This window comes from Rosa rugosa, chromosome 4, assembly GCF_958449725.1.
Source record: "Rosa rugosa chromosome 4, drRosRugo1.1, whole genome shotgun sequence".
Lineage (NCBI taxonomy): Eukaryota > Viridiplantae > Streptophyta > Magnoliopsida > Rosales > Rosaceae > Rosa > Rosa rugosa.
This window is the reverse complement of record NC_084823.1, coordinates 50585305-50599539: the sequence shown is the minus strand read 5'-3', so window position 1 is coordinate 50599539 and position 14235 is coordinate 50585305. Positions and strand designations below refer to the sequence as shown.

The 14235-nt window shown below is 43.6% G+C and overlaps 1 protein-coding gene across 1 annotated transcript; it reads left to right on the top strand.

Annotated features, from left to right (window-relative positions):
* On the top strand, positions 1-2258 carry LOC133746289 (bidirectional sugar transporter SWEET12-like). The gene is made up of 6 exons (XM_062174467.1): positions 1-166; positions 268-304; positions 406-616; positions 732-893; positions 1031-1150; positions 1602-2258. The coding sequence occupies exons 1-6, from the start codon at positions 115-117 to the stop codon at positions 1953-1955; spliced, it is 936 nt and encodes a 311-aa protein (XP_062030451.1). The 5' UTR covers positions 1-114; the 3' UTR covers positions 1956-2258.
* Positions 2259-14235: the final 11977 nt, after the last annotated feature.

Below are 14235 nucleotides of genomic sequence, written 5' to 3'. Positions count from 1 at the left end.
TTGGAATCTAATCTAGCTTGAGAAGAAGGATATAGGGCTAAGGCTTTCAGAGCATACATAACCCTGTAATCCTTTCTTCTATTCCTTCCTTGAGTTCATTTCCTAGAAACGACCATGACGTCAAGTACTGCTCACTCCCCTCTGGTTTTTGCCTTTGGCATCCTAGGTACAAGTTCTGCATCAACATTCTTCTAGTTTATTAGATTTCAGAATAGAAAACCCTTTTGGGAAAGCTAATTAACTTTTCTTTTGTTCCTTGTTGTTTAGGTAACATTGTCTCCTTCATCGTGTTTCTAGCTCCAGTGTAAGTTTATTCGACTTTCTCTCATATTTTTCTTGAAAGAGGATCTTCTCAGATCAAAGAGAGTATTCGGAAAATAATGATTTTGTGTTTTGGGGATGCAGGCCAACATTTTTCAGGGTGTACAAGAAGAAATCAACAGAAGGATTTCAATCAGTTCCATATGTATTTGCACTCTTCAGTGCAACGATCTGGATTTACTATGCATCCCTTAAATCTGATGAGATGCTTCTAATCACCATCAATGGCTTCGGTTGTGTCATCGAGACCATTTATATTGCAATGTACATTACATTTGCACCAAAGCAAGCTAGGGTAAAATACCAGAATCCCTCTCTCTCTCTCCCCCCCTCTCCCTCCCTCCCTCCAATCAAGCTGCTACTAATTAATGGAGTAATGGAATTAATATTCGTTGTAATAAAATTTGCAGGTGAACACCTTGAGGCTGCTTCTTCTTGTGAATTTTGGGGGATTTTGCTTGATTCTTCTTTTGTCTCACTTCCTAGCACAAGGGCCAACTCGGGTTAAAGTTCTTGGATGGGTTTGTGTAGCTTTCTCTGTCAGTGTCTTTGCAGCACCTTTAAGCATCATGGTAATTAATTAAGCTAATCATATCTTAATTGGGGATCCCCTTGATTCTTGTATAGAATTGAAGACCGATGACCCTTCCATATATATATATAGTACTGTCTCACTCATGTCTATATATCTTTATTGTGATTTTTGCAGAGATTGGTTATTCGCACCAAGAGCGTAGAATTCATGCCGTTTTCTCTGTCCTTCTTCCTCACCCTCAGTGCTATCATGTGGCTCTTCTATGGTTTACTCCTTAAAGATCTCTATGTTGCGGTAAGTTTAGTCATTTTTCTATTCCTATTTTTTGTTTGTTTAAGCTGCGTACGGCTTCCTGTCCTTAATCAATCATGAAATAATATATATATGATTATATGCAGGTATCTTTGCCCTTTCAACAAATCTTGTAAATAAGAGTTATTATATATGCTAATGTGTGATTATATAATATAACTAATATATAATATTCTACCATGCATATTTCTTTAACAATCACATCAATCTTTGTGTTGTGGCAAACCGAAAAGCATTCTGGAGATAGATGACCACTGTAATCAATTAGTAAAAAATAGCTAGAGATCTATGATCAATTTATGGGCCAAATTGATCAAGCCGGTCTTAAAATTTGCAGGGGCTAGCAAGATACAATTTGCACATTTTAATGGGCCAATTTTGAAAAGTATTGCCTCGTTTTAACTAATTAGTTAATTAATTTCATGGTCTGCAGGCCCCAAACATACTCGGTTTCAGCTTTGGTGTGGCTCAGATGATACTGTATGCAATTTACCGAAACAACAAAACGGTTATTGTGGACAAGGAGAAGCTACCAGAGCACAAAACAGCTGATGACATTGTGAAGCAGATTAACATCACGGTTTTGCCTACTTCTGAGGTACAAGTACAAGTAAAAGAAGAGGCCGTAAGCCCCGCCCGTGCCAATAATTCCGACGAAAGCTATGATGATCATGAGCAAAACGAACACGATCAACGTGAGCATGTTCCACAGCCATGTCACGTTGATGCTCAAGGCATCGACTTGGTCTCTAAGCAAGTCCCGGTTCTTGTTCAATGCGAAGTTTGAGCATCGATGAATTCGGCTTGGCATCTTCGATTTGATCGATCTGCTTTGTACTACTACCTGGTCTGATCTTCATTTCTAGCCCTAATATTGTATGTGGAAGTGCATATGTAACACAGAGGATGTGTACATATGTCCTTTGGTGCATCTTTATCTTTCTGTAAGCCTAATAGTCTAGCTAGTTCGTTCATAGATTTGCTTCTTGCCCATATTGTAATGGTTGCATTTGAGCATTGGAGGGCATAGTCGCTTGTTGTGAACATTTCTTCTTCCTTTAATTAATCATGAAATAAAAGTCCATGTACGTTTGTGAAATAGCGGTAATTTTTTTTTTAGGTATTCATGTGTATGTGTCTATTAGTCTAGATATTATAATGGTGGTGCGTCTGCTTTGGGAGTATTTCAAAAGGTTTCCATTGACGACAGGGATCACTATATGATATTCTTATTTGCATTACGTAAGAGAAAATAATAAATTATAGTTACAATGATAGAAACCTAAAATGAACGAATCTTATATGCACTAATCCTTAGAACTTTTCAAGTCCAATCGTTCCGCATAGTATTATTATATACATGAGTCTCTCGAGCCTCAAATTGCATTTCAGGTCTTGGGAGTCTAATAAGAACCACGTACAGAACGAGAGGATGAAGCCAAATCTAGCTGTTAAGCAAGTATCCTGTTGATTTGATTTCAAGAAGTGAGATTTTCTTTTTTAACTTTTTCTAATATTAGTTGCATTTATTGAAGTTTGAGATAACATTTGAACTTAATAAAAATGTATATTTATTATTAAGTTTTTTTTTTTTTAAGAATGAATTTTATTATTAAGTTAAGGACTATATCAATGACTCAATGTGAAACAAGAGTAAAAAAATGTACGCAAACTCTCAACATCATAGAGCTTAAGTTTTGCATTGAATAAAATAAAACACTTTCAGAGCTCAAAATTGTTCATATCTGTGATGACATTTTTTGACATATAACTTAAATTTATATACATAACATATCCACCTCTTAGAGGGTCGTTGTGAAGAGGGATCGCATAGTAAAGCCTCTCAATAATGTTTTATTTTTTTTAATGTGTTTGGCTTTTGCCTAGTTTGGGCTAGCAAACAATCTCTTATGCTGCTGATGATTGCGCGAGCGTGCCAACACCAAGGGTGTAGTCGTTGGGGTATCCCTTGACCTGACTTCTTCTTCAAACACATGTGGACGAAGAGAGCACCAATCTCGTCACAAGGTTCTTTTCTATGCCTTACGGATAAGGACTTTGGTTGTGATTCTTGCGTCACTGAATCGATACTTAGCGTTGTAGGCTAAGCAGAGTAATCACCAAGAAGTAGGAGAAAGCACGGGTTTTGCTAAAGCGTGACTTTAGCTTTGCTGGGTTGCTAGGCGTGACCCTGACTTTGCTGGTTTCAACTAGGTTGAAGGTAAGTTGCTCCAGAAAGACTTTAATCTTAATTGGTCTTTGCTACTTGAATCCTATAAGGGCTCATTTTCCTCATGGACTTTGGAATGGGCGAAGCTATAACCCAAAACCATAGTAGACTTATTTTTGGGCCGCAGGTACAGGCCCGTTATGCTCGATCCTCTAAAGGATATTGCCAAAAATACTTTTAGGCTCAAACAGAATGTCCAGAATGTTAATTCATAGTTCTCAAGTCATCAAAAAAATAAAATAAAATGAAAAGAGGTATAAAGAGGGATCACATAGATAAGCCACAATGTAAAGTTTGTATGCAAACTCTCTCATTTAATTTTGTCATTATATTTTTCTTGAGGAGTTTTGGTTTTCTTTCTCTTTATTATTTCTTGAATGTTTTTGTAACAATCTTAAATTTTATCTGCAGTATTCTTGTCAGCACCGGAAATCCTAAGAGAAACTCTAACAACTTCTATATAATTTTTGTATTATAGGGAAGTAAGAGTCAAAGCTTTCCATAATTTTTCTTCTCTAACGATCTAACAAATTCCCTATTTACAGCAATATCTAAAATCTCCATAATTCTTCCTTAAAATTTTAGAAATTGCTGTTAATTTGGGGAACTTTGTTTTCTTTTTATTGCTGTTAATTTGGAGAAGTTTGTTTTCTCTTTCCTCACTACCCTAAAATGAGAACAGTTATATGTAAGGTTTTATGGACTTATCAATGTCAACTGAAGGAAGCAGCAACTTGTTACTCTAAGTACATAACAAGCAATCGGATTTAGCAATGATGTTTCAATCTGTATTCCTAGTTCATTGAAGGAAATCATTCATTGAGGACCATGCCTTATTACATTAGGATTAATATGATTCTGTACATGAACGAGGAATGTTGTTCCTATTGCTAATAGATATAGGAAACCTTTATGGGAGGGTACCTAACTAGTTAGCCTATATAAGGAATCACTTGGTCCCTATCAACAATACTCGAGAATACATTGCTCTGCCCATAAGAGAATTCTCAACAAGGATAGCTCAGAGGAGAACCAACCAAGTGCACCAACTCATTAAGATCAACTTGCGATCTTCCACAATGGCTTCAAACCCACAATACTCGAGAATACATTGCTTTGCCCATAAGAGAATTCTCAACAAGGATAGCTCAGAGGAGAACCAACCAAGTGCACCAACTCATTAAGATCAACTTGCGATCTTCCACAATGGCTTCAAACCCAGGTATGTTTGTGTTCTTAAGTTTAAGTACAAATCTGCATATACATATACTTGCATATATATTTGATTTACATTATGGTATCAGAGCCTTTTGTGCTCACTTAAGAATCGACATGGTTTTATCAAAATTTATTTTGTTTTGTTTAAAAAATAAAATAAAAAAGGGAGTGTTTCTTTTTAACCAAACACCAAAGGGGGAGAGCATTCAGATATGTTTGGGCCACTTAATGAAAACACCGCCCAAATTTTGCGACATGAAGGCCTACAGCTAAATAGCGAGTGGAGAAAAATTTTGTCGTTGCTTTACAACAGTTAGCCCCAATTCTGGGTATTTGCTTCAGATGCTAGGTTTTCTTGATTAAGTCTTCAACAAGAGAGTTCCGCCTAAATTTCTCTACATCTTGTTGAATTCTTAATCAGGGAACCCTTGCATCTTCTATTTGTCTTCGGATTAATGTCAACGACCAAAACTTCATGAGAATTCTCAAACCCACATGTGCGGTTCTTCTATGCTCCAACTTCCGATTTCTTGCAAAAATGTAAATTCAAATAGCGTTGTTGAGGCCTATATATATGATTGTTTGTAGGAATTTCTGTGTGTTCTGTTTTGGTTGGGTTTTATGTTTTCTTATGTATATGAATGCTGAACGATTGTGAATAGCTTTTCTACCATTTTATCTATTTGTGTTTTGTTTTGATTAAATTCAAATGGCTTGTCTCCCTTTTGTCTTTAAATCCCAGTAAAGCGTATTGCATAAAACTTAATCAAAGAAAAAAAAAACATAAAACGTCTTGATCCAGTTCCAATTTTAGTACTTTACATATAGTATTGTCTATCAGCAGTCCCATGTAAAGTACTTCTTGTTTGGCTCCAGTTTTGTTGCAGCTGGTCAACAGTCTCTTTTCTGTGCGGGCGTGCCAGCACCGTTCGGGTGCGGTCGTCGGGGGTGTCCCTTGACCTGACTTCTTTCGAGCGATTGTGGACGAGGAGAGCACCAACCTCGTCGCGGGATTCTTTGTGCCTCGTGGTGAGGACTTTTGCTAAGCTTCTTCAAAATCACACAATCGATACTCGACGTCGTAGACCGAGCAGAGCGAAAATCACTGGGAAGTGGGGAGAACTTGCTAAAGCGTGACTTTAGCTTGCCTGGTTTGCGAGGGCGTTACCCTTGGTTGGTTGGTTCCGTAACCGTTGTGGTCGCGGTACTACAGTCGACTCCCGAGGAGACTAGGACCGAAGCACGTTGATAGAGGGTTTGGTGGCACTGACAGTCGGCTCCTGAGGATTCTGGGACTGGAGTGTGGTCACCGATAAGAGAAGGATAGGGGTTGCTCTGGAAAGGCTTGGTTGATCATAGAGATTAATTGATGAGTTGTGTCTTGTTACTTCGTCGTAGCCTCTATATATAGGCTACCAGGCCACAGTGGTTGGCCTTAAACAAATCATGATGGGTTTTCCAATTAAGCACTAATGGAATCATGATAGGTTTTCCAATTGGCCACCATGAAATGTAGTTGAATGCTTCCCCACGTGCATGCCATATTCCTTAATTGAATGGAGTATGAATATTCGCATGGGCGTGCCTTTTCTTGCAGCTTGCATAATCTTCCATAATTCTGCATGTAGGGTTTATCTAGCCTCTAAATAATATATTTTGAACTTGTCGACAATATATAGCTTGAGCCACTGACATTGGCTCAATTTCTCCAAGACACGCATTGTCAGGCCAAAATGCTCATTTTGGGTTCAAACATTGCCCCCCAGACCTTGAAGTCAAAGGTCTTCGTCTTGATTGAAGAGGTCTTGAATCAACACTGCTCTTATAATGTTGTTGCTCCAAAGCCACTTGTATTGGCTTGACTGAAATTACTTGACCATATAGGCCTCTAAATAGGCCATAAAGCTTGAATGCCACAATCTGAATTGCCTTTGTCATGAACTGACGCTTTCTTTGCCAACTTTATTGCCCCCCATGTATCTGATGTCTGGTATGCAGTGAATTAGCGAAACTTGGGCAGGTTTTAGGAGATCAGAACTTTAGCGTGCCCCCCATGTGAAGGAGACTGCTTTTGATCGCGAATGAGGATCCTTCTCTTCCTTGGTGGTAGCTTCGCCATGTGTATAGCAGCAAGTATCTGCCTTATTTGCTGGCTCTCTGTTGATTTTCTCAAATGTAGGTGTTGGAGCCGCTTCGCTGGCTAGATCAAGTTTGATCAAGGCCTACAGTACTTGGCGAAATAAGATGCAGAATAGCAAACTGTTTCAAGTTCTCTCATTCCTCCAAACTTCGTCTTCCATTTCGGAACAAACCCAGAAATGGCACCCAAGAAACCATTCGTTATCGATCAGGCAGATGAAATCACTGAGAAAGCCGCATTCACCTGGCGGACTAACATGGGTGTTCGATGTAGAAGTCACACCGGAGAGGAGAAAAGTCGACTGATGGGCTTTGGTGGAGGTGATAATCAAGCGAGTCTAGGTCCCACACCTCGCGATCGTTTTCCAGATGATGCTATGGCCTATTATGGGCTTCCCATCCGCCGTCCCATAGCGGCTCTTCAGTAGGTGCCCGGTGATTTTAGCAGTTGGGGGCCAAGGAGGAAACTGGGTTTCTGGCCTACCATCGCTCCCGAGGAAAATGTTTGGTATCAGGAGGTCCAAGCGAGAGATTTGGCGCGACTATTACTGCACCCAGCGTGACCACACAGGAGGTATCGCATTCCTGGAATTCTGGTTTTGCAAATTTATCTTTTGCACTTCTTCCAACAAACCTACTAGGCCCTAGAATTCTCTGGCCACTGCTCTCTACAATGGTATTTGCGTTGGCCTTGGGCAACCTGTATTGGGTGCGTTATATCGCTCCCTTTATAAATCCGTAATGTGCCCCTTCGATACCGACATTAGTGGCCCTTTCTGGATCCTCGCCTTTTGGTTGCAGATTTATTTCCCTTGCTTCCGTCGCGGTGATATTCCAAAGGATCCTCCAGTCGATTCCCTTTTGGGGAATTGGCTTTGCCGCAATGTAAGGTATCGAGCTCCACCCTACTCCGAGTGTTTTATTTACATGTACTTGCTGAAAGAGATGCCGGACCCAAAAATAGTCCTTTCTAGGCGATTGCCTCCTCCTGATGATGGCTTTCTGGCCAGTGGACGGGATCATAGCGAAAGAGTCCTCCTGGCCTTTCGTCGCGCCATCTCCTACTTGGATATTCGTCTTGCCACCGACCGCGTAAGCTACGAGCTCTATGCCCCTAACCACTTTGCTCGCCAATTTGGGTTGGCCCAGTTGGTACCATGGCCTCTGGTTGATTCTGCCAATTACTACACCTCTTGGCGGAGATTAGCCCCGCCTGGGTTTGCCCTATTTCAGAGTCAGTTTACTTTGATAGTGATTCCTCTTAGGGTCAGAGCGTTGTACCCCCTTAACGATGTCGACGATGATTATGTTGATTGGTGGAAAGAAGTGTCTGTGAACTGTTGAGACCTGCCATATGACGAACTCTTCGCCCTGATCTTTCGTGGCATGAGTAGTCCTGGTTCGGAGGACCGCGAGATTCTTGAGCGCCTCTCCAACCCTACAGCACAACCCCCGCGACCTATTCTACCTTCTCGCTTATGGCGTCCAGGGATACAAATCCGCGAGCCTGGGGTAACAGTAAGTTTTCGTCTTTCTTCACCATTCCTTTTCCTTGTCTTGATTTTCCTGCTCTTATTCCTGAGTGTGTTTTTCAGCGAACTACCCAGAGAAGGACAGCCTCTGTTCAGGCCGAGAAACAAAATGCAATAGCAGAGGAGACTCCTGAGGGAGAGTCTTCTCATGATGAGGATCACGCTGAGGTAATTTGGTTAAGAACGATCCCAAACCTGTATATTTGGTGCTTCCCCCTTTTTTTGAGTTGTGATTCTTTTCTCGTACAGGCCACTGCTGTCCTCACTCATAAACGCGACCGAGCTCAATTCGTCGAAGAGAGTTTTGAAGATGATGAGCCTCTGGGAATGCGATTGGTAAACTCCGGCCCCATCTTATCCTATTTAAATTTTAGGATCTTTACTATATATCTTTTGATAGGTCCGTCAAAGGACCACTGGTCCCTCTCGCTTGAGCGAGGCTGGATCCTCAGTTACTGCAGAAGAACCGGCCTTCTCGCTAGTTCAAGCACCGATTAGCCCCGTGGCGCCTCTTCCCTCTCCCATAGAGCATCCGCAAGGTCCTACCATTCTGATAACGATCTCCGATGACGACTCTCCAGAGCATGAAAGCGTGGAAAGCCACTCTGAGGCTTCTGCCGCTTATGAGGAACTAATGACGACAAAGATTCCCGCAGCACTAGAGGTCCAAGAGGTGACCATGTACCAGATATCGACCCGACAGCTCGAGAGGTAAGCCATTGTTGGCCAATGCTTTCCATTTCCCTTTATATCCAAACCCGCTCTCTGACATTTCTGAACCTGACCAGGATTATGTTTGTACCGAGGAGGTTGTCCTTGACACCGAAGATCTGGCCGGCTGGACTTACATCCCAGGTTTGGGGAATGAAGCGAGCAGTGGCAGTCTCTTGATTTCGGAAATAGACGAGGCGAGCGTTGAGGCCGAAGGTTCTGCTCTCGGAGCTTCTCGTCTCCAACACTTTACTGATGAACCTCGCATTGAATTTCCAGAGTCTCCCGCGGCTGAGATGTCGGACCAAGCTCAGGGGGTCGTTGAGGGAAATTATGCTGAAGATGAAAGAATTGAGGAACCAATCGATCCTCTAGCATTGGTGACTTATGATCGTGCTGTGAATCCTCCGCCTCCTCCTCCCACTAGGCTTGAAAAGCTAGCTCAAATCCTTGAGGAAACTCCTCCTACCGCCGCTGAACTAGCGAGGACAGAGCTTCGAAACCTTTTGGGACAGTGGCGGCTGGGGCCTGAAGAACTCCCCAGGATCTGGGAAGCCATTGTGTTCCTTCGCTGAGAGCGTGCGGTCAATCCAACTCAGCTCGACACTATAGAGAAGCTGTTGAAAGACCTTGACGTGACCCGCGCTCGCCAATCTACCACGGAGGCTCGAGCTCGTGCGGCCCGCGTGGTACGGAATAACCTCGCTAGTCAGTTTGAGACTCTTCGCGGCACCTTGAATGATCGGGCCACTCTCATGGGGGAGATAAGGCTCCAGAAGTTAGACTTAGAAGCCCAGATCCGACATCTCCAAGCTCGTTTGGCCCATGTGAACAACGAGCTCAGTGCAGAGGAAGCCCAACTGGACGCTCCCTTGGCTGCCTCCAAAGAATTGACTCGCCGCTTGGCCCAAGCTGAAGAACGGGCCATGTTGATTGAAAACGGGGCCCTTGCTGCAGGCCTCCAGGTTAAGGTGCTTTGTGTGAAGCTTGATTTTGCAGGCCGGCCACTTTAGGCCTCTTATGACTTATAGTAGTGATTTCCTTAGCCCAATTGTAGTACAAAATATATATATATACATATATATTCTTCTTGTAGTACCGACGATATCTTTATTTCTTAACTAATATTTATCTTTTGGATCCACTTGCTGACCCCAACTCAAAACTCTTGGTTTTATCTTCTTAATGAGTCTTTAACTTCGCATTAACTAACTGTTGAAAAAGGTTGTGAGAAGATAATATTGAAAATGAAACAGTTACCTCCTCGAAAACCGTTCGGTTCCCCCATGCGCCAATAATCCCTTCTTTTCCGAGATTTAGGGCAACTTTAATCAAGATTTACTGACACTTAGTTTGACTCTTTGACTGTCCATCCAATGGTGGAGATGTTTTTCCGAGATTTAGAGCAACTTAATCAAGATTTACTGACACTTAGTGTGACTCTTCTCTTTGACTGTCCATCCAAGGGTGGAGATTTGCATGCCCTGTTCCTATAAATAGGTGCATTCTGGGGATGGGAACGTTCACGCCAAAAACCTTCCTCTGAGTTTCAGATCCTCAACAATGGCCTTTCAATCTTTGCTTCTCTTTCTCCTTCACAAACTTTCGCCTCATGAAACCATTCTCAGCCTCTAGACTTTAGACCTTATGGCGAAATCTCAAGCCTGGACTAGGCCTCATGGCTTAATCTCAGGCAACCCCGTGTTTTTTACCTTTGACAGCCTGGATGGAATGTATAGGCTTTCAAGGGTTAAGAAGCATGGGGAGCTCCATTAGTGTGGGATCTCCGGTCATGTGAGATCATCTTTGTTAGAATCCCACACGCGGAGTGAAACAGGGAAGGGAGGAAGGCCACTTTGTGGTTCTTCTTTCCTCCTCTGTTTCCTTCCTTCTGGACCCGGCCCGTGTTGTGCCCTCCAGATGGAATGGACTTTGGTTATCACCACTTTTTCCACCTCTCTCTTTTTGACATAATCTTGGAGGGATGAGGAGGGATGGACTCTTTGAAGGAATGGGTTCAAGCTACAGAATGGTTGTTCCCATACTTCACGTCCAACTAATGGTGGTTACCAAGGCTAAAGGGGGTGCAGAGACTCAAGCCGATATTCGGTTTCTTCACTCTCTGCCCCTCCAGGAGATAATGGTGCGGCTCAACCCGACGTTGGATTCCGTAGCTGCTTCCAATTGAGGGGGCTTGAAGGCTCCATTTTCTTTCACTAGAGTCTCCCATTCTCATGGATAATGGCGTTGGCCAAGCCTATGTTGGGTTCCTTTGCCGCTTCATTTGAAGGGGGCGCGGGGGCTCCGTTCCTCTTCTTTTTCCTTCCCTGAAGTCTGCCCCTCCTTGGGATAATGGCGTGGCTCAAACCGATGTTTGGTTCCTCAACTGCTTCCATTTGAAGAAAGATTCATAAGATATCCAAAGATTCCTGTTTTGTATTTTAGCTACTTTTGGCTTTGTAATGAATGTACTGCTTTTGGCCGCAAAGCCACTTTATGAATACAATAATATTTTCTTATCCTGATATTCAAATATCCGTGAGGAGCCAATAATTGTGTCTCGCAAGGCCCCAAATATAGGCCCCTATAGTTGTATATTCAGGAGCTTTGAAAATAATATGAACTTTAAAATATGCTCCGCATAAAAAAAAAAAAAAAAACCTCGCGGTGAAGGTTTTGAGAAAATCCACACCTTGACCCTATTTTCCCACGAATGTGTTTTCTCTGCGAGAGAAGAGACTAAGCTCAAAAAATTTTCCGGAGCCGCTGACTTGGCTTAGTATAGTGTAGTGTTGCCCCCTAGTGTTGCTAGGCGTAGCGAAGAAACCTATGTCATGGTCTCTCACATTGGTGTTTGCAGCCTCTGCTGCTTCGACTTCCTTCGGCGTGGGTTTCTTCGAGAGAGATGACGCCGCTGAGGTGATCTCGAACGTTTGTTTGTCCAATGATTTATCATCCTCTGCTTGACATTCCTGAGCTTCCACTGGCAAGGCAAATTTTGATGATAGGACATACACCATGTTACATGTAATGTCCAACATGTCTGCTTCTTCTGATTCCGCCACGGGAGAGCTCAAGTCCACTTCCTCCGCGAACTTGCTTGCGACGTAAGCAGCTAGGGATCCTTCTTTTTGGATCATGACCTGCTCTTGCTGATCCGTCGCGGAGGTAAATTCCTTCTTGGGTGGGTCCTGCCTCTGCTTCACTGATGAAGCCCCTTCTGAGTTCGCAACCACTATGCTTTGAACCTTCTTAGGCCTCCACTGCACAATTCTAGACTGATTGTCTTTGGCCCCCAACCTGTCAAAGATTGAAGGCTCGCTATCTCTTCCTTCGCGAGATATTCTCCGCCAAACACTGACTTTATGAGCTGGCAGCGATTCTCGCCTTGCGAGAGCTAGGGACTTCTCCTGACTGTCCTTCTGGCGAGCGCTGGTCTTTGAAGCCCGTTGCAACATCTTAGGACGCCACTAGAAAACCCGCGGGGCGATGAACCTTTTGGAGGTCAGTGCCTCCACCTGTCTCTGGTATTCTTCTGGAGATCTCACCAACTGCGATGGTTTAATCAACCCCTGATCCAGCGCTTCCAAGGTTCGCTTTGCTTCTCCAAACCTCCACTGGAGTTTTCTCTTCCTTGTAGAGCTCATCTCCACCGCCTTGCCCTTCTTCTGTGTATACCATCTTCCTTCTTTGACAGAGGACGTCAGCGCCGGGGGAATATAAGGTCTGGTCGTAACATCAGGCCGTTCGTTCGCCCTTTCTCATTCTCTCGCAACCTTCAGCTTCTTGAACAAGTTAGAATCCTTTGGGGAAGAAGTTCCTGACCCAGCGTACGTTCTTGGGCTACCTGGCTGGAAGCTTCTAGAATGTGCTAGTAACTTCATTGGCGGTAAGGAGCCAAAGCGAACAGTCCGTTCGTCCTCTTCATGCAACGCCTGGATATCACATTCCTCCTTGCACCGTGAGCATATAATAATAGGTGGAGCCGTCTTAGATCTCCGCTTCGCGAACTGTTCCGTCACCTTTTCTAAGCCCCCGATGGTACGATCTAGGCTCCGCCTCTGTTGATCCTTTGTATCCCAAACCACGTCAACCATGTTGACTCCAGTGTCTGGGAAGGGATCCAAATCTACCAGCGCCGCTGCTGTTGCTGGCGCTTCAACCTGTAAGCTACCATTATTCAACCAGATATGGATCTGATTCTTCAACCTGACACAGTCAGCTGTGTTATGATTCCATTTATTATGGAGCTTACAATATTTCTTTCCTCTAAGCTGATCTGGTTTGGGGAATGGTCCGAAGTCGGTTTTCACCATCTTCGCAGCGATCATCGCATCTAAGATCTCGTGAGCTTTATTCGCATCATAGGTATAACTTGCGAATTCAGGTTTGGTGAAGACCACTGACTTGAGTTTCACCAGCTCTTTGCACAGCTTCAGCTGCTTTAGCGCTGATGCATTCTTTCCGGTGAGCTCGAGTGCTGCTACTTCATCTTCCTCGGACTCTTCAGCCTCTGCCAGGTCGGATTCCTCGCTCCTATAGTAAGGATCATAGGAACTTGATTGATGGCTGAGCGGAGCCACTGTTTAGCGTTTCCCTGGGATGTATGTCGATTTCGAGGCGTTTTTCATAACGTCCATCTCCCTGAGCAAGTGCTCGAAACTTCCTACTTCTGTGATCAGTTCCCCCATGGAGCTGAACATGCTTCCATGCTGCTACTTGCGTTGGTGAGGCTTTAAGCCTTTGATTGCCAACTTCACCAGTTCTTTCTCCGGCAGAATCATGTTCAACTTCCCCTTCTGTATCTGGAAGCGCTGAAGGTATGTGACAGCAGATTTAGTTGGCTGCTGAGCCATCTGAGTAAGTGAAGCCAGATCTACCTCAGGCTCGATAGTCCCGAAAGTTTCCTTGACCAGCTTTTCCATCGCGGGCCAACTCGCAACTGATCCTGGTTGCAGCTTAGTGAACTAGGTAAAGGCAGCCCCCGACAAAAAAGTGGCGAAGATAGTATCGTTCTAGTATTGGCCACACTATACTCGAAACCTGACCAAATGGGCCGCGATACTTTCGACTTCCTCTCCCGAGAAAGTAGAGAACGTGATGTTCTTATATCCCCTAGGATAAGGTGATTGCATAATGTGCGGTGGGAAAGGCCGCTGATAGGCCTCCTCCAAGTTAGGCCTCTGGTTCACGGCCCTAATCATTGCTTCTACCTCCTCTCTCCTTACATATCTTAG